The sequence below is a fragment of the Coturnix japonica genome, chromosome Z (assembly GCF_054131305.1).
Source record: "Coturnix japonica strain WE chromosome Z, WE-NBRP24, whole genome shotgun sequence".
NCBI classification, from domain to species: Eukaryota; Metazoa; Chordata; class Aves; order Galliformes; family Phasianidae; genus Coturnix; species Coturnix japonica.
Genome location: NC_140702.1, coordinates 53,856,570 through 53,882,979, shown reverse-complemented (window position 1 = coordinate 53,882,979; position 26,410 = coordinate 53,856,570). Strand labels below are relative to the sequence as shown.

General features: G+C 38.9%; 1 protein-coding gene across 1 annotated transcript; it reads left to right on the top strand.

The window, feature by feature from the left end:
* The first annotated feature begins 3,346 nt into the window (after positions 1-3,346).
* On the top strand, positions 3,347-25,686 carry EMB (embigin). Its single transcript, XM_015848686.3, has 11 exons — positions 3,347-3,665; positions 7,101-7,184; positions 9,231-9,317; positions 10,468-10,539; positions 13,231-13,402; positions 14,000-14,088; positions 17,404-17,531; positions 18,827-19,109; positions 19,908-19,941; positions 22,026-22,099; positions 23,383-25,686. The coding sequence occupies exons 1-10, from the start codon at positions 3,578-3,580 to the stop codon at positions 22,081-22,083; spliced, it is 1,095 nt and encodes a 364-aa protein (XP_015704172.2). The 5' UTR covers positions 3,347-3,577; the 3' UTR covers positions 22,084-22,099; positions 23,383-25,686.
* Positions 25,687-26,410: the final 724 nt, after the last annotated feature.

The following is a 26,410-nucleotide window of genomic DNA, read 5'->3' as shown; positions in this document are numbered from 1 at the left end:
ATGTTTGGGGAAGACAATAAAATTCAGTTCTGTAGTCTTGCACTAGCATTCAATATATTGCTTTGGCTTTCAGAAACACAAGAGTTCTGCCCTTTTAGTTTATTCCATCTAGACACAACACAGCTTCTACACTTGCACATCTTTCTGTCAGTGCTCTTCAGATTAGTAACACATTGTTCCTGGCCTTGCAAATTTATCTCTTGGCCTTAATTAAATTATTTCTGCCTTTTTTTTTTTTTTTCCCCCTATTTGGCAGTGTTTACTTTAATGCATTTTCACTTTAAGAAGTTTCTATCTTTAAACAAAGGTTGCCTCCCCTTTTGAAGTTCCCTGAAAGAAAAATCTGAGTCCTGATGATTTAGCCTTGGCTACTGAAAGCAACAAAGCACCATCCCTGAAACAAGTTATAACTTCCACCCCAAGAGGTCTGCAGTCACTTTTGACTGTTTATTGCTTTTTCCTATTCTTCTTGCACACGTGCATTAGTTACATTTTCACAATATAAGTTGATTTTACAAAGCATGTTTTCAGACAAGGCAAGAGGTGGATCACTCGTGCCTCCTGGTTATTTTATTACTTTAGCTATTAACAGACTAAATGAATACTAATGAGTAGGCTTTAAGAACATGCAAGTGATTGTAATACAAAAGGTGCTGTAAGAACTACAATGAATTATAATCCAAACTTTTCTTCAGCCAATATTTAAAACATCACAGCAATTTTCAGAACTACATCTATTTTCCTTCTGCCATGAAAACTTTTAGCAAAAAACTTCCATATGAATAAATCAGCAGTTTTCCTTCTAAAAGAGGCTTTATCAATACAGATGTTTAACTGTAATGCAAAGTGTAGTTCAACATATGAATCCTTGTTCCAATGCAGCTCTTATGACCATGTAGAGAAAAAGTCAACATTTCTTTCTAGAAGGGGGAGAAAATAATGAGCTAGAGAAAGAGGAAAATGCCCTGCATGTCTATGGATGGAATATATTAGTCTTATTACTTAAAAGTTTGAATAGAGACATTTTTCCTGAAATTCCTAATTACTCACCTGTCAGTGTTTCAAAAGACAGACAGACAGAGCTCGTCTTTTTTAATGCCCTCAATATTTAGTCTTCTCACTGTTTGCTATCACTGACCTTATCACATCTAAATTCTCCTATCCCAGTGCTTTCACTGATCAGGGAATCCAGCATCAGTATTTGATGAATCACCAAGTACCATCATATAGTGGTAAAACAAACTTTAGATTAATGAAATCCTACAGTGCTGGTACATTTTTTTGCTTCACCAGTTCCTCTAAATTCTGCTTCCTGTTCTTGCTTTCTCTTCCGTTGCTTTGTGGCTTCTTTACCTCATAAAGTGATAGTAAGAAAACAACAGCTCACTCAGGAGTACTCTGGTTTTTTTTCTCCTCATGTAGCAGGTAAGATAAGAGTGGGATGTACAAGCCCTGAAGAGGAGTTGAGAAGGAATCCTGCAAAGACATTCAGCATGCTCGGATTACTTTGGTGTTCTATCCAAGAGAGCTTAGTAGGAAAGTCCTAAACAGGACATACCATACAATCACTCAAATGATCTACCAGAACTTCTGGTTTCCGATGGGCAAGACTGTCCCAAAAAATCCATTTCTGCCAGCTGGCAGAAATGTAGACTTGCCCAACATTAATATGGCCATGGTGCTTTCAGGTGGATAAAACCTGTCTCATCAAAAGGTGCTGCACACCTAATGGCTGAATCAGCTAAAACATCTTTTTTTTTTTTCCTCTCTCCTATAGCAAGGATGCTGCACACTTGCCTGTATTACCAGTCATTTCAAGAAGAGCCATTTGGAACTCCTTCAAATCTTAAGATAGTAGGCATAGACTTTTCTTTCTTCCTTTTTTTCTTTCTTTTTTTCCTCTTCTTTTTTTTTCTTTCTTTTTTTTTTTTTTTTTTTGTGAAAGAAGCAACTTTCTTTAGGCCTAAGTGGTCCAAATTAAAGAGATTTCAAGGTCCAGACATGTTTGTTTGTTTGTTTTTCCATTTAAAGCAGAATTACTTTGTTATTCCTGACCAGCCTTGTCTGAGCTGTATTCTCTCTGCATCCCATCATTCCATTCTGTTGTATCAGACTTACAAATCTGAGGGTTCATCCTCAGAGCATCCTGGTGTTATTGTCTGTCAAATGGCTCAAGAGAACTTCTATGTTTCAAAAACAGTGGCTTAACTGTACAGGTATAACTGTGATATATATATATATATATATACATACATATATACATACACACAACTCCCTAATCTTTGCACATGAGCAAAGCTACATCAGAGACAGAACACTGAAGATTCCATCCCAACACCCCAAGTGGCTCCTACCTGCATGTGGCCCTGTACAGTCAGCAGGAATCCCAAGCCCTCCCCGACATAAAATGGGTTTAAGGAAAAAAAATCTGTTGACATTGGATCTATTTCTTAAGAGGTTTTACCATGCAGTTTTAATATGAAGGACTGAAACGGTGTTAGGGGACATGGATGGCAGCAGATACGTACAAATTCAGATGTGTAATGCTGGAAAATCAGCACACAGTACATCTGAATTGCACATGCTCTGCATAAACTCGTATAGCTCCACCAGCATGGGAGAGCTGTGCTGATGTACCAGCTTCACTACAGTGACCTCAAGCTCTCCATCAGCTGCACTGTCTTGGTAGTGAGGACACAGCACAACCCCCACCTTGAAGATTTTCTTTCAAAGAATGCCACCTGGTCAGGTTCTACGCGTGCAGAATTCACACTGATTTCGCTTCTTTACTTTTTTTTTTTCTTTTTTTTTTCGGGGGGGGGGGGGGGGGAAGGGGAGGGGGAAGTAACAACCACATATAAACAACCACATATAAATGCATAAGCGCCTTTATTTACGTGCATGTAGTACTGTACAGGTATCGAAGTACCTAAACAATTAAAGACTCCCGATTGTGGCATCCAAGCCCTGTAAATACTTGTAAGACACAACGCTCCTCCAGCACTGCAGCCCGGCTCGGACGTTCAACAGGGAGCCCTGCCTCTCATACAGAATAACCCAGCTGCCTGCAAGCCACTGATCCTCAAAGCAGGGCCGTGCAGGAGGTCAGCAGGCAAAGGGCAGCGGAGGCCGCGCTCCTTCCCAGCGGAGCCGTTTGAACGGAGCCGTTTGTTCCAGCGGAGCCGTTGCTGTGGAACCGCCGATGTCCCTTCGGCGGCGGCGGCCCCGAAGCAGCGGCACCTTGAGGCCGCGAAGATAACCGGCCGAGGCGGGAGGAGCCCCCCTCTGCCTACCGCTCCCACCTACACCCTCCCGCCCATAAAGCCGGCGTGGGGACGCGCTGCTTGTTCGCCTTCCCCTCTTGGCGTGGCTCGCAGCCGCCTGACATTTGTCCGGCTCGCCGGTATTTTTTCTTTCTTTTCGTTCGCCGTCCCCTCTCGCAACCACGGCAGCTGCTCTCCCTTCACAGCCGCCTCGGCCCTCTGTGGGGCCCGGGCCGGCCGCCTCCTGGCTGTCCGCAACCCGCCGGGCGCGGCGCAGAGCGAGTTCGGCGGCGAGAGTCCGGCAGCGCGGCGTTATGCTGGCCGGGTTCTGCCGCGGGCATTCGGGGCGGCTGTTAAGGCTGCTGCTGTTCTGCCTGTGTCTCCCGGGCTGCAGCCTCACAGGTGAGTGCTCTCTATGGGGTTGGAGCGCGGGCTCGGGGACCCCAAAGCGCCCGTCCCACAGGCGCTGCTGTGGAGCTCTCCTACGGCCGGGGAGAGGCGCCGGCTTGGCGGCGGGGTTGCGCTCTGTCTCATCCCCTGCGGGCATCGGGGCTGGCCGCCGCGCCCTCGGCATCGCTGGTATCACAGCCTGGATGCGCTGTGCTGTGGTGTCGGCCCCTGGCTGTGGCTCCACATCCCCGGGCAGTGGCTGTTGCCCGCTGCGTGTCCCACTTTGTGTCAGCGCGTGAGTGTGGGGCCGGGAGCTGCGCTGCTGCCGTGTTTGTACCCGATAGCGTGACAACGAGGGGCTACTGAAAAGCAAGTCCCCGTGGGTTTTAGTTACATCTAATGTGTTAAAATATAACCAGGAGGGTTGGAAAGCTGTTTCCAGGAGGATTTTACTACCGTGTTTTTAAACGTCACGTCTAAAATTACTTTAAAAAAAAAAAAAAAAAAAGCCGTTCTGGGATGCTTTTTTGGTAGCTCAGTTGCGGGTCGCGTCTGAAGAAATACACTTCTGTTTGTGGTTTTGTTACTGGTCGCCGTTGTTGCAAATCATGGCAGGGCGGTGCAGCGCGGTGGGATGTTAGAGCCGAAGTGCTGGTGTTTGCTAGCAGGGCGTCGCTGTGGCAGCACATGGTGGGCAGCTCGGCCCTGTGGTGACAGGCACGTTTTGTGGCATTTCCATAGGAAGATGTGAAAGGGCAGAAAAAGTAGCTTGTAGTTCTTAAAGCTTGTGCAGGGTGTGTATTTAAAGACACGTGTGTACATCAGAGAACCTTTTTGACAGTATCTCCGTGTTGGAAAAAGTTTTATGGCTGTGAGTGCTCTGATGGCTGTGAGCTGTATCAGGGGCAGGTGATGCTTATTTGTCGTAGCTTTTACCTAATGGTGACTGAAGCAATTCTGAACTCATGTGACATAATTAATGAAATGAGATCCCGTGCTTCCAAAAATAAAGAAGTAATAATAAATCCCTGTCTGGGAAGCAGTTTCTTTAAATCTGCTGTCTTTATAAAATGGTGGGTGTGATACCTTTTTCTTGGGAAGATAGTCAGAAATGAATAAGCAGCTTTAGTACCATCTCTGTGTATGAAACAAGGCAATTGCTTTTCAGACTTGTACTAAATGCTTTCATTTTGGTACAAAAAATGTTCAGTACAAAGAGAGACTGCGATTCTCACGGTGCCTTAAATCCAGGGAGATAGTGTGCTACTACTCTTTTATTGATGAGTACTTTGCAAAGGCATGCAAGTGCTCCCAAGGGAAGTTCTTGCAACCTTGAAGGCAGGTGCAGTGGCACTGCCATTTGGTGAAGCTCAGAGACAGTATGCTTTGGAGATGTTCAGTAAGCTTCTTTCTAAACAGAAGCCTGCAGTGGAAGCAGCTGCAGGGAGTGCTGTGTGCACAGGGCTGAGCTGAAGAAAGTCAAATTAGGTATCCCTCTGCTGCTGGTCAGGCCAGTGCCAACAGGCCTCCAGTAAGTTACTTTGGGTTAAGTAACATGAGTTCTTAACCACTCTGTTCTTTCTGTCTTTTAGCCAAAAGGTAGAAGCAGTGTTGATGAGAAACAGTGATAGTTACCTGTTCTTGTTTGGTTTGTGAATCAAAGAGGAAAGCCGTGATGAGAAGCCTATTAGTAGGTGAAACATGTTGCATGCTATTTGGCTTCCTTGCAGTGAGATAAGAACTGCTGTACAGCCTGGTGCCTTCTAAATTTATCATCTTTTTAAATACTGTGCAGGTAACACATCTACTAAGCTGACACAGGTTAGGATGATCCATGTCACCTTCAGAATGCCTCAAGATGATGCACAGATATAAATTTTGTGGACTTTTCTTCAACTTTAGCCTTGATATCAGGAGCAAAATAGCCTTCCCTGTGCTCACTACCTGAGTTAAGAAGGGGATAAGATTTGGTCTTCTTACCAGCTGGGTCATAAGCCAGCATGTACTCAGATTGAGCAGATACCTCTATTTCTTAAGTTCCTTGTGTTAGGTGAAGAGCAGTGGGGCTGGTGCACTAATTAACTGTGAGAAACGAGAATGCCAGTTATGAGGAACCACTGATGCTCTGGTATGTATTTATACTCTTTAACTAGCTCACTATACTGTTTGAAGGATGGTGGACAGATTGAGAGCAGGTCCAGGCCAGGCATGTTTCTGATGCAGTCTGCAGTAGCTGTGTACTGAAGTGCCCACAAGAGAGTCTGTCTGCAGGAAGCACAGACTACCAGTAGTGAAACTGCACAGGAGTGTCAGTGGTGGTGTTCAGTGGTAGGAGTTAGCAGTATGCTTAAGGTGCATGGTTCTCAGCAGATTTGAACACACTCAAACTGATTTACATTTCCACTTTTAACTCTGTGTCTGCTTCTGTTTTGAAGGTCTTGCTGTGCTTATTACACTGTCATTTCTTTGCTTACAGCTGCAAAACACAGCATGTGCCTTTCTGGCTACAAACACAGCTTTGTGACTACTGGCCAAATCAGTTAAAAGGCACTGAGGTATTGCTGCTCAGAGTACAAAGAGGAGCACATCCTGCTGCTGTACACCATGTCCTGGAATACCAAAACGTGTTAAGATAGCATTTATTTTAAGCTGTGCCACCCAAATGTGGGAACACAAAGGAAACAGCAAGCATCTGTTTTAGTAAATCATCTGTGGACCTTGAGTTCTCATCAGAAGTGATACAGAAGAATGCTTCAACTGAACAGTTTATCTCCTTTCTGCCCTTGCTGTTCCTTCTCCGCAGCCAAGGAGCCAAAGCAAAATCCCGATGTTTTGGCTGTCTCATTAAAACATAAATAAGTGTGTTTCTTATCAAATCAGGCTTGTAAGGAAACAAGAAATACTGGTTAACAGCACCTGGTGAAGGCTGTGTTGGGTGATACAGATGGCTTTTGTTTTGCTCGTGAAGGCTATAGTAGACAGAAATCTGTCACAAAACAGAGTGGACATACAGAAGGTTCTCATGGTTTTGTTAATGGTGTTACTGAACCTGCCAGTCTGTTTTAAAATAATCAGCTAGAATCAGTATTACCAGGTGGAATGGTCCGAACTCACAGATAAGATGGGGTTTGATTACAGGGTTTAAAACTAAGTATTCTGCTGAAATATTCCAAAGCGTAGGCTGACTATCTTCAGGAAAAGAAACGAACAGAATTCTCATTTGGGTTTTTAGAGAAGCCAGGTAAAAGATACTGCCTTTCTTTTAATTCGCTTGCCTAAAATAAGCTAAATACAACTAGTGAAAAATAAGTTTTCACTTTGTAGGCTAGTTTTTCTCAAAAGTCAAGAAAAAAAAAATTGGTAGGCTGAGGGAAGGTGGCTCTGTTTGTTTTCTTTTCATTAACTTGATAGATATGAGGGAATAAGTGTTCTTTAAACCCTTTTTAGGTCTGCCGGTGACGACGTGGGATGCCAATCATACTCAAGAGAATGCTTCGAATCAGGTGCACACTGGACTGAAGTCATCTGCTGGTAACTTTTATTTCAGTACACTTAAAACTGTAATACTCTTTCCCTAGTGATCTTAAGTTACCATGTAGTATTTACATTTCTGTAATAAGTTGGTGAGCTTTCTTCAGAGGAGGAAGCAGCAAGTGTATAATATAGGTATTTTTAAGTCAGTGCAAAAAGTTTGTATCCTAAGCATCTCAAGGATGGTGGATAAAGCTATCCAATGACAAGTTGTGTGAAATCAAATCAGGCACTCTCCCTAGAGAACAAGCAGTTCCCAAACTAGAAGCATCATAGAAGGTTCTGTCCTAGCAGATAGCTGATCATTTTCATGTGAATACTCTGGTTTTTGTTCTTGTGTTAGTGAGGTTTGTAATCCTGTCCCTGCATCGTTTTATCTTCATCTGTTTTTCTTTCTTTCTTTTTTTTTTTTTTTCTTTTTAAAGTTATGTTTACCAATGTTCTGTTTTCCCCACTCTTCATCTGCTGTATTTAGGTCCCTAATTGTGATGGGAAGTGGAGAGTATGTTGCAGACTGGAGAAGAAATGGATAATTTGCTGCTTCCCATCTCTCCTTTCTTTGTAGATCAGAGCAGCAGGGGCTTAGCAGTGAGCAAAGCTGAGGCTGATTAACACAAATCAAATTTGACCAAGGTTGTGTTTATATGTGAACTTGTGACAAGTTAGGGCAGGTTATTCTAATCAATGTTCTGTCTTTGAAAATGATAATGCTAGTATCTGATGTTCAACTCTAGAGCTTTTAAGCAAAAGGCAAGAGATCTACACTAAGTGCAGTAGCTTCTGGATTCAGTAATTTTCCATATGTAGGTTGTTTAGTGGTTTTGATTTGTTTGTTTTGGCAACCATCATACAAACTGATGCCTTCTGAATCTGTCACCTTGAAGGATTTTGATGATCAGGTGGTGTATGTAGTGTGCTGACAAAAACCCAAGTGATCCACAATAACCGTGGCATGCTGTCAAAGTGTTTGCATGCACAAACAGAAGAATATTCCCCGGACTTTTAGTTTTGTCTCATATGTCAGGCATAAGCATTTGTACTTGTTTGTTTGCAAATGAGGCAGAGACTGAGGCTTGCTTGCACACTTAAGTAGGGAAACAGGACACTCTCTAGTGCTAGTGGACAGTTTCATAGTTTTGTTGCTTTAATAGTCAGGACTGGCAATCACACTCTAGTATCAACAGCTTCTAAATGAACTGTCTTGAAGTTCTTCTACCTCATCCACCTCAATATATCAGTCTATTTTTTCCACTAAACTGGTTGAAGCTTGAGGGAAGGTATAAAAGAGCAGATGGCACAAGCCAAGCATAAGGCTGATTTCCTGTGGCACGGCATTCCTCATGTTGTGAGCTGATATGTTGACCAAAAAAACGACAAAACAGAAACTTGCTTTGCAGAATGGGCAAGCAGTGTGAAGGCATGTAGTACCTCTACTAATTTGCTCTGAGGTACCATGAGATGCAAACCAGAAGCAGGGACTTCTTTCATCTGAACCAGATTCTGGCAGTTAGTGTAGCTGAGTGGTGTTCTTTTCAAATATATTTATTTAAGAAAAAGGACTTTCCCCCCCCCCCCCCCCCCCCCCCCCCCAACGCAGTAAAAGAGGAGGAGAAATAATTTGAGAATGTTTAGGCTTTCAGAGATGAGATTTCTACTGCATAGTAGTCAACTCTGCCACCCAGTGCTTAGAGAAGGCTGAAGCTGAAGCAGTTTTCTCTTCTTGGCTCTAAACAGGAACACACTGGGACTTTTTCCATCTGCAGGAGACCCACCCATAGGATAAATAACGCAGTCTCTTTTCTTCAGAAACTGGGATTATTTTCTCCTACAGTTTTATATGATCAGGCAGATTAAGTCCGTAGTGATTGGTCCTGTAACTTAAGATGAATTATAAAATAACTGATTATAGAACTGCTTTGCAAGTATTTAAAACACATGAGTTAAAACTTGTTTGCAGTGGAGGAAAGAAATCTATTGTTTTCAGTTTCAAATTATTGGGGAAAAAAATAATTTTGTTTGTAACTGCTTTGTTTTTAAACCTTTTAGAGCCCATAACCCCACAGACTATCAGCCCAACAACCTGGGGCAGCATTTCAGATCACTTGACACTTGGACGTGATGCATCTACACCTGGTAAACGCAATTGGATATCTTCTTATACATAAAGTCTCAAGTTCTGCTGTGTGTTTGCTCTTGGTCATTGATTTTGTTTTAACTTAACAAGTAGTTATGGAAAGTTTATATTAGTGGCAGTTCCCAAGACAAACTGTTTGAAATGGACAGCGTTTATGTTCTGTTTAAAGCTGTATACAAAGGAACGGGAAACTAGAAAAAAATTAAAATTGCTGTAAATATATTGAATTGGCCTTTTATTTCCAAGTACGTTATCTTGTACCTTTTCACTCTGCATGTTCGCTAGGAAATTGTATGCAGATAACAACAAAATATATCTGTGTGGATGTAGAAGGGTGATGTCTCCTTATCTCGTCTGCATCTGTTGTTAAAGCTACAGCTTTATTAATTTTCTTAATTGCTCTTTTCTTGAAGTGTAGAATGGTAAGCATAAGCAGAGGCTCTTTCCACAACTTCCTACCTGATACTTGTGTCAAACTATGAAGAAATTTAAGAAGGTTCTCTTAACAGTATTCTGTCCATGGAACTACTAAATAGAGGGTTTTTTGGCCATCTTATCCCTGGAGCCCAGGGCAGTCATGTCTTTGGATTCTAGCAGAGTAGCATTTGAAGTAGATGGTCTGTGTCTAGCTTTATTGCTATTAAAATGTCAGATTGCAACAGTTTGAGAAATAACCATGTTTTTTCTGTCATCATCTTTTTCTATTTTTCTGAAGCTTATTACTTTTCCAAGCCCAGTTTAATGTTGTTGTACTCCCATACAGGTTCAAGACCCATTCCTAAGCTTTAGGAGAAGTATGTATATAAAAGACACTGAAGCAGGCTGTGAAAGTAGACAGTTATATCTTTTCTGGAGTATTTTGAAATTTAAAGTTACAGCATTGTATTACAGTTAGAAACAATATTCTGAAACTGCTGTAATTGCTCTAATGATGGCCATATAATACTGCTACCTCAAGATTGTGGTAACAACAACAAAAAAAGTAGTCTCTATAGGATTCAGCTTTGGTAAGGTTCTTGTTTAGTTTTACTGCATTTTGGTTTTATTTTTTCCTTAGAGGATTACTGTAAGAAACAATCGCAGTACTGTATTATGTCTTGATTGCATTTATAGCATTATAACACGCTTCTACTTTCATGACCTTGTTAGGTCCAGATCTTACTGGGTCAGAGGAGATGAATTTGAACAACTCTAAACTTGAGTATGAGGTGGTCCTTCATGGTGAGTATGTTATTTTCTCTTCCAGCTTTGTTACTTTGAAAATCCCTTAATTTCATGCAGTTTCAAAAAATTCCATGTATTTTCTATGAGCGTTTCTGATGGCAACTTATTAATAAAGTAAGTTGTTCAGAGTAAGTGGTGATTTCAGTTAAAGAAAAGATGAATGAATTTGTTGCATTTACTGTTGTTTTCTACTAACTATTTTGCAGTGGGGAACAAAACTTCTAGTGTTTCAATAAAAACTCTAGTAAAACAATTAATAGCTCTCTCTTACTCCCACAAGTCAATTCCAGTAACAGTTTCTTTGCTTTGGTGAATCAGTTTGGATAGATGTTGTAAGGTACTGTGCTTCTTGGTGCTAGCCAACATCTCAGCATTGCAGCTTTTAGAGCTTGAGGTAGATGTGAGTTTCTCAATTGACAAATAAGAAGTTAAACCCAATTTCTAGTACAAATAGGGTGGGGAAAAAAAACAACCAAATATGTTTTAGTTGGAATTTAATTTATTTAGAATTTGAAGAGATCAATTAAAACTCCTTTGCAAAATGCTAGTATGATATGTTAAGGACACAATTGCATAGCACTTTTGCTGTTCTTCTAGCGTTGCTTTCTTCTGATTTAAAGTGAGATACTTAATGAGGTGGTCTCTGTCTCTTGTTTTGGTACAAGTATTCTTAGTGCAGAGATCTGCTACGTATCAGCCCTCCTAATGGCTAATCTTCAACAACGTAAGGTTTTAATGTTCCACTCATTGTAAGTGTGGATGTCTTTTTAGACAGTTAATCTCAAAATAGCATTCTGTTTTTAACCACTGTGATTAATCTGACTCTAAACTTTGTGATTAATTCACTTATTGAGTTTAATGTATGGTTCTAATAAATGAGCTATGGTCACTATGGCTCTGCTGTATAAGATGGAGGTGTTGCACCTTTCAGTCTAACACCAGGCTAACAAAACTGTAGTACTTGTAGGACTTGGAGTTCTGGGCACTATGTTTTCCTTCAGGCATTTACATGCGCCTGCCATGCCCACTGGAGTTTAAGTACTCTGGGAGTATCAAGTATTGCTTCAAGTGGGATTTGCTTCTTTTCAGGTATGTAACCACAGAAAGTTAGTTAGAGTTTCCTCTCAGAAAAGGTTAAAGCTGTGAAACTCACCACACACAGTTTTTTGACTTTCAGCTACTACAGTGTAAGCCTAGGATTGAGATGAGATTCTGAATGAAAATTCATGGGAGTAATAATTATTGATGGCATACGATGTTTTGACAAAGAAGACAGTAATTTAACAAGATTACGGATGGCAGGGTGCCCTTTGTTTACAGCATATAGGGCAGGATTAAACACATTTGACCAAAAGACTTTCCCATTGAGTCAGAAAGCTTAGAGTGGACCCCTTTGGTTTCTAAACTCATGCTCAGAGAAGTCTGGGTGTGACTAAATCTACTTCTAGTTCCAGACTTGGTCAACAGTTTATGTCTAAGGGATCATATGTGTGCAGTCTGTCTAAGATATGATCTTGGCAAAGTTAACAAAGATTAAACAAACTGCTAGTCAGTTACAGGGAATCTGTATTGGCAAGGCATCCCTTGACATAAAGACATTAGGGGTTTTCGCAGTGGGCATAACCTTGAGAAGCATTGCTGCTCCAGGGAAGAGCTGTTGTATAGGAGATCTCGGAGGTTTCTTGGTCTGCTTGCTATTCATGGAGCAAGGTGATTGACTTAGACATACTATTTTTTTTTTTGTCACTTGCTCAGGTGGCCCTCATCTGTTGAGCCAGATGTATGTTGTCAGTTCTTTCAGCCTTCAATAAGGGACAGATTTGTGGTTGATTACCTGTCTTACCGAGGCCTTGAACATAACCAGTCCTGTGCTTATTTGCTGCCTAGTGAGACCGTGACTGTAATGACTATTGTACTAATTACATGCCTGAGCAAGGCCTTGTGTAATGACCAAGCCCAAAGGAGGAAGCTGGGGCAAGGAGGGGAGCATGCAGTTGTAGGATGTAACCATAAATTGATTTGAAAATGATTCAGTTTCAAGTGAAGTAGCTGAAGCATGAAAAGCCAGATCCAGCAGTGATAAGGTTGTGGATTTTATTAGCAGAGCATTACCCATGATTTCACAGGATCATAAAAATTTGTAACTGGCTGATTTGTAAACATCTGTAAGTATTTACAAGTTTACCTCTTTTTGAAATTAGTAGTACAACTTTGTACTTATAAAAGCATTTTAATCCAATAAAGATTTATTCATTCCGATGTTACTAAATTCTGATTTTTAAATTATCTGCTATGGATATGAAAGGGAAATTTAGACTGAGAGACTCGCCATCCCACCTTCTGAGAGAAGTAAGCATTCAGTGTGTTTTTGTTTTAGGTTGAGCTGTGTTGAAGCATAGGTGTGTCTCGATGTTGGTAAAATGAATGTTTCTCTATGTTCCCTTTAGGAAGTCTACCTGTACGATTGAGTGACGATACTTTTGTAATCTCTGTATATAGTAACTAAGTAATAATTAAATTTTGTCAAAAGCTCAATACCTGATACTGTAGTTTTTGTTTCTGTTGGAAAGTATAACAAAAAACACACTACATCCTTGTGCAATCCAGTATATGTCTTAATCTCTTACTTTCACAGAATGAAGAAATAAGGTGCTTTTTCTTAAAGTACTATTTCTCAACTTCTATTAGGTGAATCTGTTCCTGTGGAAAAAAACATCTCTTTGAGCAGTGCAGTTACAATTGAGCTGATATGCAGACTGGATGATGATTATTCTGCCATGAAAATTCTTGAGGTGACTTGGAAGAGGGGAGATGAAACTATCACACACACCGATAAAACTGAAAAGAGCTGGGCCATCCAGTAAGTAGTTGTCTGTACTGTTTTGCTTGCAGATTTTAATGTACTGTCACATACGTATACACAGCCTCAGGCTAATGATGTTTATGATTTAATAATACGATTCTGTCACTTTTCTGCTACTCCATATACACAAATGCAATCCATGTGAATTCCTTGTAAAACACTGGGAGTTCAGCATCCTCTCTGCTGTCAGATTCTTAAGCTGTGTTGTGCTGGAGCTGTTACTAACCCATTGATGGAAAGGCTTTTACGAGAGCAAACTATGTAAGTTATGTCATACAGCATATGCTACATAGGACATTTCATGTGGTGGAGCCCCGTCTAATTCAGTAACTTTTGGATCATAAAGTGTAAAGATGCTTGGTTTTGTATAATTGGCTGTGAGCAGCAAGATGGATAGAATGGTGTTTGCTTTCCTAGATATTGGTGTGCTTTTCTGTTTTCTTAAAATGTTGTGATGGTTCTGCATTGCACTGAATCTAACTGTTTCAACAATATATGTTCTCCTCTGGCTTCTTTATAATGTTAATTAGCAATCACTAGTAAATGCAAACAAAATGGTGACTTTTTTTTTTAATTTTTTTTTCCCTTTTGAAGATTGACCATCTCAGAAAACAAAGATCTGGGAACTTACACTTGTACTGTGAAAGGTGAAAAACAATTCAGTGCGGTGTTTCATCTACAAGGCAAGTTGACCAATGAAATTCCTTGTTAGTAGCTCCGTGAGAGAATGGAAATTGCAACTTATTTTAATCAATGGCTGCTAATACTGTCAAGCTAAGTGAGAATCTCTGTCACAGGCAATTGCTGTAGCATGAAGGGAGAAAGTTTAGAAGCAAAAATAAAAGTCCCCATAACAAAACTTGCAACAACCGAAATTGTAAGCTTGCTTTTCTGCTCCTCCTCCTGGAGGAGTACCTGACTTTTTTTTTTGTGTGTGTCTTCCTTTGCTATCTGTTCAGAAGAAGTGAGTGTTCGTCATATTCTTAAAGGAAAGTGGGTGGGTGGGTGGAAAAAACTCTGGATGGTGTCTGAGATTTTTTTTTTTTTGTAAAGCATAGCCAATGACTTCAAAGTTTGGCCTGTCACTTTTGTGTTACAAGAGCAGCAGCGATTGGCAGAATGAAGGCATGTTCTTAAATAAGTTCATTTGTTTCTCTGAAACAGCAAATAAATGCTGCAGTGTTACCTATTATATATACTATAAAGAACAGCCCTGAAGTATACAGTTGTTGCTTCATTTAGCACTGTGGATAAGGAGCTGAGCACTTGTACGTTTTTTTTTCTCCTCTGATTTCACCCTTTGCAGTAGTAGGTGGAATCTAGTTGATTGGAAAAACATTGAAACGAAACAAATATAAGGTGCTAAAGTGGGACTTCCTCCACTTCTGTCTTCACGTTTTCCAAAGTTTGCTGAAGCTGAAGGACAGGAGATTTGCACAAATGTAAGCTCAAGAATGAAATATGGAGTCCACCAAATTTGTCAAGTGAAGATAAGAAAGTAGAACAGATGTTCTGTTGTTGAAGTTAAGATGGCAAAACAGATGCCTCAGCTCAACATAACATCAGTGGGAGCTGGTTTGGGCTACCCCCTTTATAAAGTTGGAAATTTACAGCAAGAATGACTGTTAGCCATCATCCATTGACCGCCAGGTTAATTATTTCTTGGGATTTCTTCCCATGTCCTTGGAATGAAATGAATATGTATATGCTATACCTTTAAATATGTACTCAGTGCTTCTCTTGCTGTGCACGTTTGGTGGAGTGATCTTCCAGGCACCCAGTGGTGCAGTAAAAGGAATACCTGCTGGATGTGACTCATTGGTGTGTCCTGTTACCTTGTTGGCTTTTTCGACTTCAGTGGTAACCGTGTGATTAGTGAAAGCTCTCCAGTCTGATATGTACTAGGAAGGATTCTGTATGAACATGGAGTTGTAAAAGCCCTAGCTCTTCTCTTCTAACCTCAGCTGAACTAGCCGGCATGACTTTGTAGTTTTCAAACTGGCTTTGTTCAGAGGGGCATCTGGTCATACAACTTCAGGGAATTTCTGCGAGTGCAATTCATGAATGGTTGTGTTGATATCTGCTTTCAAACCTTCAGGTAGGGTGAACTTAGCTTGCAGTACTGTGGGAGGACAAAACTGCTATCTTTTGGTTTTTAATTTTCCTTTCATTTCCTTCCTCTCCCGACTGGCCAGTTTGGTGGGGATGAGTTTTCTTTTGTTGTTTTTCATCTCTGGAAGTGCTTGTATCATTTTCTTGTTGAATGGCTATCCAAGTCTGTTGAGATTTTTAAAAAAGGATGAGGAAGTGTTACTGTTTTGAAAGTATGAAATAACTTTTTTTGGTAACAAATGAATCAATCAACAGAAAAGTAACTTTTCCAGAGCACAGTGCACAGGATTGGTTGATTTATTATAAGAAGATGTGGAAAATTACTTCAAAGTGCTGCCACTTCTGATATCATAAAAACTTACTGGCTCAGCACTTACTAAGATAAATGCAAGAGTGAAGGAAATGGGAAAGAGTAATGCTTGAATCTTTCAGTCAGTAATATAGTAGGGAATGATTCTTATACTGCATGAAATGAGTAACACATTGATCTAGATGAAATGGCTAAAGCCATCGTTGCTTTGACTTTGGTAGCTTGCCACTGTGCTCCTGGCTTGGCATAACCCCATAGACTTGAGGTCTCAACTTTCATGTAAGTCTGCAAGGAAACCATAACATTTTGAGTAGCTTTATAGGAAACCAAAGTTATTAAACATGATGATGATTCTACTTGACTATTTTTAACATGTAAATAATGGCTATATTAGCAAAGGATATGTTAGTTTATGCTTGCACTTTGTTCATGTTTTTTGCTTTCTTAAACAGCTGTCCAGATGTGTGTGCTGTGAAACAACTTTGTTCTTTAATTATTGTGGGAATCCAGTATGAATACTAGCAGGGTTACTCATCTGTTGATCTCCAACAGTTTGCAGTTTTTTGTTTGTAGCAGCTTTATTTTGTCTCCAGATTCTGGGTGATTTGCCTACAGGAAAAGAAAACCAAACACAACAAACAAACAGAGTACTAAGTTTGCTCTCTTGCAAACTTAATCTTCATGGATTAACCACAGTTACAGAGCTGAGTGCCAGAATGCATTATGGATATTCTTGTCCTTAATCATCATGTCTGAGGTGGTCACATTTTACTAGTATGTTTAGAGTTGTGTTTTGACACTGAACAGCACATCTGAAGTCTTTTTGTATAAATTAAAGAGGAAGTGGTAGCGCATATTAGTGAAATTTTACCTCTTAGTGGTAAAGGTAGAAGTACTCTGACACAGCTGTAATAGCTGGGTCAAATAGTCCCAGAGTTGTGATCTCTGGTTTTGTTTCTTGTGGGCCTGTTCTGAACACGTTTGGACCAGAAGTCTTTGCTGGCACACATCCGAAAGCTATTTCTTCAGCTAAGAACGTACTTACACTACGATGTTTGTAGTATGTGCAGATTACAAAATAAATAAACAAAGCTATTTGTATGCAGGACTTGCTTGATAGCATTATTTGGTAGCATTACATCTGGGATAGAATCTGACTGGGCTTTTACAAATTGAATAAAACTGCAGGAAAAACTTATTTTCTGGTGTATTACAAATGATGCATGTAGCTCACAGCTGTCAAGGAGGGAAGGAGGAGATAAACAAGGGTAGAAATCAGTACCAAATATAACTCAAGTTTTCAGTATCAGTTGGCAGCTTTGAAGATTGTACAGCAACTAAGAACAAGATGCCTGTAGTTTTCTACAAGAAATTGTATATGGAGTATGTCAGCCTGAAATTACTCTTCATTAGAACATTTCATAAATTATGTAACTATGTATGTTAGTCAAAGAAAAAGAATGTGAATAGGCTACAAGAAATATTTATCTAGAGGTATATATAATACTTATATTATTGTTTTGGAGTATAAATGTGTAGCTTTCATTTGATGTACTTCTACCTGCTTGTTCTTTAGTACCGCAAGTTGAAAGAAAAGAAAAACCTGTCATCAGTTATCAAGGTGACTCAGCTATACTGGTTTGTAAAAGTCATAGTCATACTCCCATTTCTTGGACTTGGTATATGACCAATGGAAGTGAACAGGTAAGGTTCCAGTCTGGCCAAGCAAAACTGTATGGCAAAAATGTGTGGACATGCTCTAAAGTATAATGATGTGTAGCTTTGGACTCCACAAACTGCATTTGCATCAAAGTTAATCACAGAATTGCAGAATGCCTTGGGTTGAAAGAGACCTCAAGGATCATCAGGTTCCTATCTCCCCTGCCACAGACAGGGCCACCAACCTCCAGATCTGGTATTAGACCTGGTTTCCCAGGACCCCATCCAACCTGGTCTGGAATACCCCTAGGGGCAGAACATCCACAGAGGGGAATTCAAATAGAACCAAACAAACAACAAAAAAACCCAACACAACACTTACGCAATATTTCTAAATATTTGTTATTACAGTGATTTAGTGTTTATGCTGGCATGGAAAAATAACATTATTCAGAAAGTCTCTGCTTTATTCCTGCAGTCCAAATAAGAGTCGGTTAAATTTGTTAAGTCTTGAAGTACATTAAAAAAAAAAAACAACAAAGCAACAAAAAAAAAAAACCAAAACAAAAAAAACCCACAGCAAATAAACCATCTATGTTGGTATTTCTCAAATCTTACTATCTGATAGCAAAGAATCTTATCATAGCAAAATGCTTACTTATTTTTTAATTTATTTTTATGTATGTAAGGCTTTGGAGACCTGGGGGAAAACAAAAGCATTTCCCTCTTTTTTTCTGTTTTTCCTGCTTCTCCTCTTTGTGAATATTTCTGAGTCTCCTAGCCAGCATGGTCTCTTGAAGGAAGGTCAGTAAGACCAGTTTTTCTGGATCCTCATTAACCGTATGAGTGTAGGCACTCTGTTATAGCCCTTTTTTTTGGTGAAAGCACTGTAAGCAAATAGAAAGCAAATAGATCAGTTTCCTCCATGTTACTGGAGGGAAGCGTTGGGTCAGGAGGATGTCTCAGCTTATTGTACAGCATAGCAGCATTCCCAGCTCAGTCTGCTTGAAAGCTAATACTTGTGCTGTGGCAGAACATGGATATTGGGTCCTGACTCCAAGGGATTGTTAATGGAGTGTCAGTAGAGACAAAAATAGCTTTCATTTTCAATTGGCTAAAGCAGGTAGAGTGACTTGCGACCTAATAGTGTGTATTTTCATGCATTGAATGCAAAGGAAACTGCTTGTAGCTGGGGAAGGAAAATTCTTCACTTAAAGGCAGACTAAATGCCTCCTCTTATTATTTTACATCTCTACATGGGATATTTTATAGGTGTTGATAATGAAAATGATATGACTAAACACTGCAGTTATAAAACCTAGTGAATTTTCTATTTTCAGATTGTCATTAATGAATCCCTGGGGCTGGATAAGTATGTAATAAATAGTGAAGATGCCCATGTAGCCCATCTGAAAATACTGAAGCTTACCAAAAAAGATGGTGGTGTATACTGGTGTGAAGCTACTTTTGAACTAGGAAAGAGTAAAGGAAAACTGAAGCTTAAGATTCTGTCGCTCCTGGCGCCACTTAAACCATTTCTAGCAATAGTGGCTGAAGTTGCTACTTTAATAATTCTTATCTTTACTATTGAGATTTATTCGAAACGGAAAGAGAAGCGTGCAGGTAAGCTTCTTCATCTTTTCTAGATTTACTTAAAAATTATAGCTGAATGTTTGACATGACCTGTACTAATTCATATGTGAGATCTGTGTGACTCTTAGATCTAAGCATTCTGGTAAGGAATGCAGTGTTAGGGGGTGGGGGTGGGGGGAAAGTACTTCAGACTTTAATATCTTGTCCACAATTCTTGAATACAGTTCTGAAGTATTTTCTGTATGAAATAACTTCCTGTAAAAGGTTTGGTACAGTCATCTATTTTTTCTTTTTCCTCCCATTAAAACACAAGTAAATCTGGAGGGTTTCAGGACAGTAAATCTGCAACTGTTTCAGGAATGCTTAGGAATGGAAGGAAATAGTAGTAATTCTGATGGGAGAAACTTCCATCAAGAAACAGAATAGAAGGGGAAAAATGTGGAAACTAAATCAATTTGTTAGCGCATTTGGTTCACCAATCACGACATAGATGGGCTAAGTTAGATATCAAATCTTGTTTCATCTTGTATAGATATCTGTATTATACATATGGTCATGCATTTGTATACTGTACAAATGTTGTATGCATGTAATATGATATGCATTCAAATCACATTAATAGAATTTGATAAATGTGCATTTCTTGACAAATTTGTAGATAATTCTATTGGGCAGAGTAAGTGAATAATTACAGACTTAAAGAAAAATAAGCTAATAGTGTTTGTTTTTGTTAATGCATAAAATTAATGATACGATTAAAAGTGTGACTAACTTTTCTAAAGCTTAGAGTTAGCTAAGACCTTTCATAATTTTCTTTTTGTTATGCAGAAGATGAAAGAGAATTTGACCAAGGTGAACAACTGTAAGTAAGGAACTTTTATACCCAACTTAAATGCTGCTACTTACGCATACATACTGTCTTTGTATCATAATTGGTCAGAGTTAATTAATCCGAAAGTATAGTTTATTACCTTTCTCCAACACTCTGTAATCCTAGAGTTCAGGATGCTGTTTTCTGACTGGCACTTAACTTTGGTGTTTGGAACTTGTCTTTTGTTAAGATAACATCTGTCCTCATTCTGTCAGAAGAAACGCTCAGGTGGAAACTTTCCAGAAGAGGCTTTGGAAATTTTTCATTTACATTTTTGTTCTGTCAACATTAATATAAATATCTCTAATCTGTGTGTGGTCAAAACCCTAATTGTCCAAGATGCACTTTAAGGCTGGAGGCTTGGAGTTGTTGCTGTCAGCTGTGCTGGTAATTCTCACTTCAGGAGCAGCCTCTTGCTGTGCTAAGGCTTTGGGCTTCCTGGGCACTGGAGTCACACACAGAATCACACACAGAATGACCCGGGTTGGAAGGGACCTCAAGGATCATGTAGTTCCAACCCCCCTGCCTGGCAGGGCCACCAAACATACGCCTTTACTAGATCAGGTTGCCCAGAGCCCTGTCCAACCTGATCTTGAACACCTCCAAGGACGGGGCATCCACAACCTCCCTGGGCAGCCTGTTCCAGGACCTAACCACTCTCCTAGTAAAGAACTTTCCCCTAACATCCAACCTAAATCTTCCCTCTTTTAACTTAAAACCATTTCCCCATGTTAGTTAGAGCAGCTACAGACAATTCTACTGCCATTCTACTGTCAAAGGGTTGATGCAGCCATGCCGGTTAACCTTTCCTTCGAAAGATGCACTTTTAAAGGCTTGTTGACATAAACTCACTCCTTGCCTCCACCTCCTGAAGCCCATTTACTTGGCCTTCTAATTTTCCCATTTTGTTTAATATGCATCTTAGTGGTTTCTTTTCCCTTTACATATATATTCCTATTTTGATTTCCTTCTTATCTTTCTGAGTACTTCCTGCCTTTACTTTCTTGAGTTTCTTGCTGCAGTGACCTTCTTTGTTTCTGTGTGCTGTGTTCACCCTCCTGTTTGTTATTCTTGCCAGCTGAAAATACATCTTAGTGCTTTTCCTCTTCTCAAAACAGCTTTAAAGCTGTAATTCAATTATACCATGAAGTGAGGATTTGTCTTGGAAATACAGTATGCTGTTTTAATGCTGAGTGTTTGGGGATATGTCTTGGGTTGAAATTGAATAAATGCCTTTGCACAGCTGTAATTCTTGTAATACAGTTTCAGCATATTTTATAATAGGATTGTAACATAGTACAGTGTACTATAGTAATAAGTGTTCATGGTTGATGAAATGGGGGATGTTTCTGATGTCATAATTTTGATTAAGTGCGTGGTCTTCAATTCTCTACGTTGTTAGATAAACATAAGTAAGGAGAATATTAAACTGTTTCTTGCCTATGCATTTCCAAACTAGTTAGAAATGATTCTAACACTGCCTGTTTGAACTGTTCAGAAGATAAATTTGTGTACCAGAGCCAATGACTCTAAGGGAATGCTTCTAGTCTGTTGTGTCAAGTGATATATAATATATAGCTGAGTTTGGCTGATGAAGTTATAATTCCTTTGCTTAAAAAAATATTTTTTTACATTATTTATATTCAGTTCTAGGCTAAATTTTGATTGTGATGAACACAACAGTTATTTGTAGGTACTCCAAAAGAAGTAGTGATAGGAGTGTTTTAGTCCGTGTTTTGAGGATGTTGACCTGCATATTGTTCATATCTTGTTTATTCAGGCATTCACTTTATGTGCGTATTATAACAACTAAATGAAATGATAGCATAGCAATCAGTTCTGGGAATATTATCACTGTTATGACTTATACACGGATCTTCGTACATTCTGAGAACGATTGAGTTGATCCTACTTCCACTTTGGTTACTACACTGATATTTAATATTACTTTTTCATTCAACCTTATATGCCAAAGTGAGAAACCCAAATACATCATAGATGCATTCTGGAGGCATGACAGTGCTCATCCTGCATTTCAGAATTGAATTTGGGAATTTATCCTCTCTTTCTTGCAGTAAATTTGATGAAAGCAATGGTGTGGAAAGCAGTAATACAAGGCACAGAAGAGTTTAGTCTGGTTCCTAAAAAGGTAAGTAAAGGATGAAATGTAGATACTAAAGCTTACTTCTTCCTTGAGTAGCCTACTATCATAACAAGAAAAATTTTAAAAAAAAGTAAAAACATATATATATATATATATATATATATATATATATCCAGTGTCATCCCACATCCCATTCTGGTTTTTTTTGGTTGTTTTTAATCTGGTGAAAACATGTTTGTATGTTTTGATGACGCTAATATATCATCATTAATGACTTGATAGGAGCAAGACAGTGAGTCTGAATCTGTCTAACTGAATGCTGTCATTGTGGTTCTGTTCACCTTTAAAATAGAAACTAGATTAACCTCTTTAATTCTTCAGTTCCTCATCATGAAGCATCGCTGTGATATCAGGGTAGGTGCTGAGATGTAGAAGGATGCTCAATGAATCTGAATCCTGTTCTTTCAGGCTGTAGTATTAGATACTGAGTGAGGCTAATTGAGGAAGGTTACAAGTGCGGTAGCATGAATAGAATCCAAAATGGAGATCGCTGGAAGTACCAGAGATGTGAAACAGTAAATTATAGGAGTCTAGGAAAGATAGGGTTTCATAGATGGTTGAAGAAATTTGTGTCAGATAAAAGCACATGTTGCGTATCCCTGTGAAAGCTCTGCAGATGATCTTTGGATTCTCTCCTCTTTGCAGTCTCATTACAAGCCTTTAGTTAGGCCAGCTGGAAATGCTTGTCAGAGGTTGGTCTTTAGTGAGGACCAATCCTGCACACTGTAGCTCCTTCCCCTCAACATTCCTCTGCATCTGTCACTGTGATCCATCTTTAAGATGAGAGGTGTGAATCTCTTTGTGTTTGTCACTACTGGTACTGTTGTTTCTTTATTTTCTCATGCCATCTGTCTGAAGGAAGAACATCTCAGTACCCTTTCTTTTAAAGACCAGGGCGAGAACACTGTGCAGTGAAACTTGTATGAACAGAAGAATTAATTGGAAAACAATCTAAAACAAGTACTTTCCAAGAGCATGGCATCTCCTCTGTTTCTTGCATGTTTCTAATGCTTGTTGTAGCCTATTTTAGATCTAAGCACCTATTTTCATGAAGTCATTGTGGCATATGGCTCTCGCTGAATCAGTAAGGGTTCACGTTCTCAAACTGAGTTTCAGTATGTACTCAAGCTACTCAAATGGGACTGCTCAAATATTTTGTAAAATATAAACTGTTGGAACAAAGCTTAATTTCAGACAAATGTGGAAAAATAATACACAGAAAAATAATAGAATTGATTTAATAAAGATGTGTTTTCTTCTTTAATTAGGGAAGCCAAGGCTACAGAAGTGGAAATCATCACTAAGAAGCGTGCAGCTCTGCCTTTCGAACATCAACTATGCTCCTATATAAGCTCCTCTATAGTTGTAAGAAATAAAATGCTCTTAAAGTTTAAGTCTTAAAGTCTTTACAAATAATATATCCTGATATACTGTATTTTGACTCTTGCTGTCTGTAAGACTTGTATTTGTCATGTTACTGCTAAAAGGCTGGTTAGATTTCATATTGTTGTATTGACTATTTAGTTCCAACTTAAGACAAAATTAATCTTGCATTTACTGAACGAGTAGGTAATACAGAAAGGGACCATTATCAAAAATGGAATTTTAAATACTTATAAAACCGGACTTGTGAGTTTAAAAAAATGTACTTCCACCAAAGAAAATGCCTTTTACTGGCAAATAAAGAAAATGTGATATAGAGACACTTTTAACCAAAGAAATGTTCAAAGGGAAATATTTATCATGATTTAAGTAGAAGATCAGTTGTTTTGCACTCATAACGAACAGTAAAATATCTTAATTCTAACTTTTTGCTTAGCTTCATGTAGTTAGAAGGAAATAAAGTATGTTCTGGATACTTAATTTCCATGGCATTTCCTCCCATATGGCTGTGATACCATGTTGTATTTCCAAATAGGCTGAACATTCTGAATAGACAACAAGCTGAATGCTGTGCAGATTAGAAACTTTGGTATTATTTTGAAGGTTTTCTTCCTTATAAAAAATGTAAGGAAAAGACAAAGTAAATGAAACAAAATCGAATTGCATTTCCTCAAGTTGTTGGTTTTTTTTGAAACCAGAAGAAAGTAATTGGAAAAAATAAAAAGGAAACAAATAAGAGGGAAGGAATTAAAACCGTTTCACTGTTCCTATAAGTGAAGATATCACAAAATAAAACGGCCAATGCTAGGCTATGTGGACAAAATACAGTCTGATCTGTGCTTTTTTTTTTTTTTGGCTTCTTTGTTTATTGTGTACAATTAGCAGGTTTGACATCTCTAAATTACAGCCCAAATAAAAACAGTGGGAGGAATATAACCATGAAACAGTAGAATGTGAGGGCTAAACACTGATAAAGATTTCCCTGCAGAGGTACTGTGTTTACTGTATTTTGCCTTAGAGTTCATATGCATTATTAAAAAGAAAAAAAATAACTTTTGTAGGTTTTTTATACAACTTTCTTATTACAGCTTTATTTTTATTTTTGCTATAAAAAGTATATTTTTTCAGGTTAATACTACTTTATATTGGTCCTTTGAAACAGTACCACAAGTCTGTTGCTTTTTGCGTGCAACTTCTGCCTTTTTTGAGCATTCCTACTCAATCTCAAAACCGTGGTGTGAGGTCTTGGCCACCTGTATGTGAGTTGTGTGGAGGGTAATATTTTTTCTGTTGTTAGTCATAAAGGGCTGCAGTAAAAGCAGGCAGGAACCAGAGAACCCTGAAATAAGCATGTATTTTAGATGTATTATGAGTTCCTCCTATAAGGACTGCAGTAATTTTGGTGAAATTGGCTGCTGATACGTTAGTTTGATCTTGACCTGCCTCCAGTGTGCTCTAATTGCTGTGCCTTCAAGGGAATTGGTACTTCTGTTTCAGTTGGCAAATAGGTCTGTTCCTCCTTTCTCTGCCAAAGACATCAAATAAGAGCCGAAGCAGTCCCAAACCCAAGTATGAGAGTACTGACTGATAAACAGTTAAAATTAGAAGAACTTCACATTACATCTTTAAATTGCCTAAATTTAAAGATGTTCATGACTGATAGAGCCTCTTGTTGAATGTTAAAAGGTTTCAAACTTGTAATGTTTGTCCCATCTTAGCCAAAATGTTTTGTGTGATTTTTTTCATCCATTCATGCTTTCCTTCAAAGATTGTATTTTTCATCATTAGAGCAGTATTTACATCATCTGACTTGCTGAATTATTTTCAAGTTGACATTAAAAGCTCTGTAACAGTGCCTTGAAGGAAGCAGTTTGTCTTAAGCATGGTTAAGTTAATCTTTCTCTTGTGCAGTATGTTGAAGAGTTTTCTCTGAAACTTAACAGTGAAATCTATTTTTCTAGTGGAAGTACTGAGCCTAATGCTTTTATCACACTTGCCTTATTTTATATTCCGATTTTATACAGTGCTTCTTTGACTTTTTTATTTTTTGCTTGGGCAGAAAGATGTATACATGTAATGGAATATCTTCTGTGTGTTTGCTGTGTAGGTAATAGAGTAGTTATGAGTTGTATGAAGTTGCATTATTGTACTTAGAAATTGCTCAAATAAACTTGAAAAAGAATGCATAATGTTGAGAGTGTATTTATCCCTATCACACGGGTAAAGTGAAATTTGACTTCATTTCCTCTTTTCGTTGTCTGTGCACATTTCACAAGAAACACTCGAGAGTTCTTCTGACCTCATCTGATTGAGCACCAAACTGCCTCTTGTAAGCTCTTAAAAAAACAACTAGGTAGAAATTGCAAAGGGAAAGTGATGTCCAGGTGATTCCTTTCTAAATGCTTATACTGCATCTGACACAGATTAATACTTTCTAATGTAGGCATCTAAATTTGCAGATTAGGAACCTCTGTTGTTTCCTGTGTTGATCAAGAGGACAAAATAGTGGTGTTTATTTCTGTCTTCTGGAAAACTACCTAAGTGGAGTCGAGAGTTATGCAGGTGAATCTCAGCATCTGAGGCTGTCAATCTGTGATTCTGTGATGAGGTGTCAGAATGCATTTAAGATGGTGTCAGTCTTCCTATAAAGAAAAATCTCTACAAATCACTTGGAAATAAAGACTAACTCGTGCTCTCTGACCGAATTAAAAGACGTAACATTGTTTATATCACTATATTTCTTTCTGATATGCTCTCGAAGTGGTACAGTACAATGTTTTTGTAGTACGCATTAAGAATGTATCTTTGCTTTAATCACACTAGTGCTTAGTAACACATATTACCCTTGCTGATGGCCCTGTTTGCCTGCAGAGTTTGGCTGAGGCAAAACAGATAAGAGGGTCTGCAAAGTAA

Bases quoted from the DNA above. Each gene is read 5' to 3' on its own strand.
- EMB (XM_015848686.3), top strand. From the start codon at position 3,578: ATGCTGGCCGGGTTCTGCCGCGGGCATTCGGGGCGGCTGTTAAGGCTG. The intron at 7,185-9,230 runs GTAACTTTTATT...TAAACCTTTTAG, and splicing joins TGGACTGAAGTCATCTGCTG to AGCCCATAACCCCACAGACT. The intron at 9,318-10,467 runs GTAAACGCAATT...TGACCTTGTTAG, and splicing joins ACGTGATGCATCTACACCTG to GTCCAGATCTTACTGGGTCA.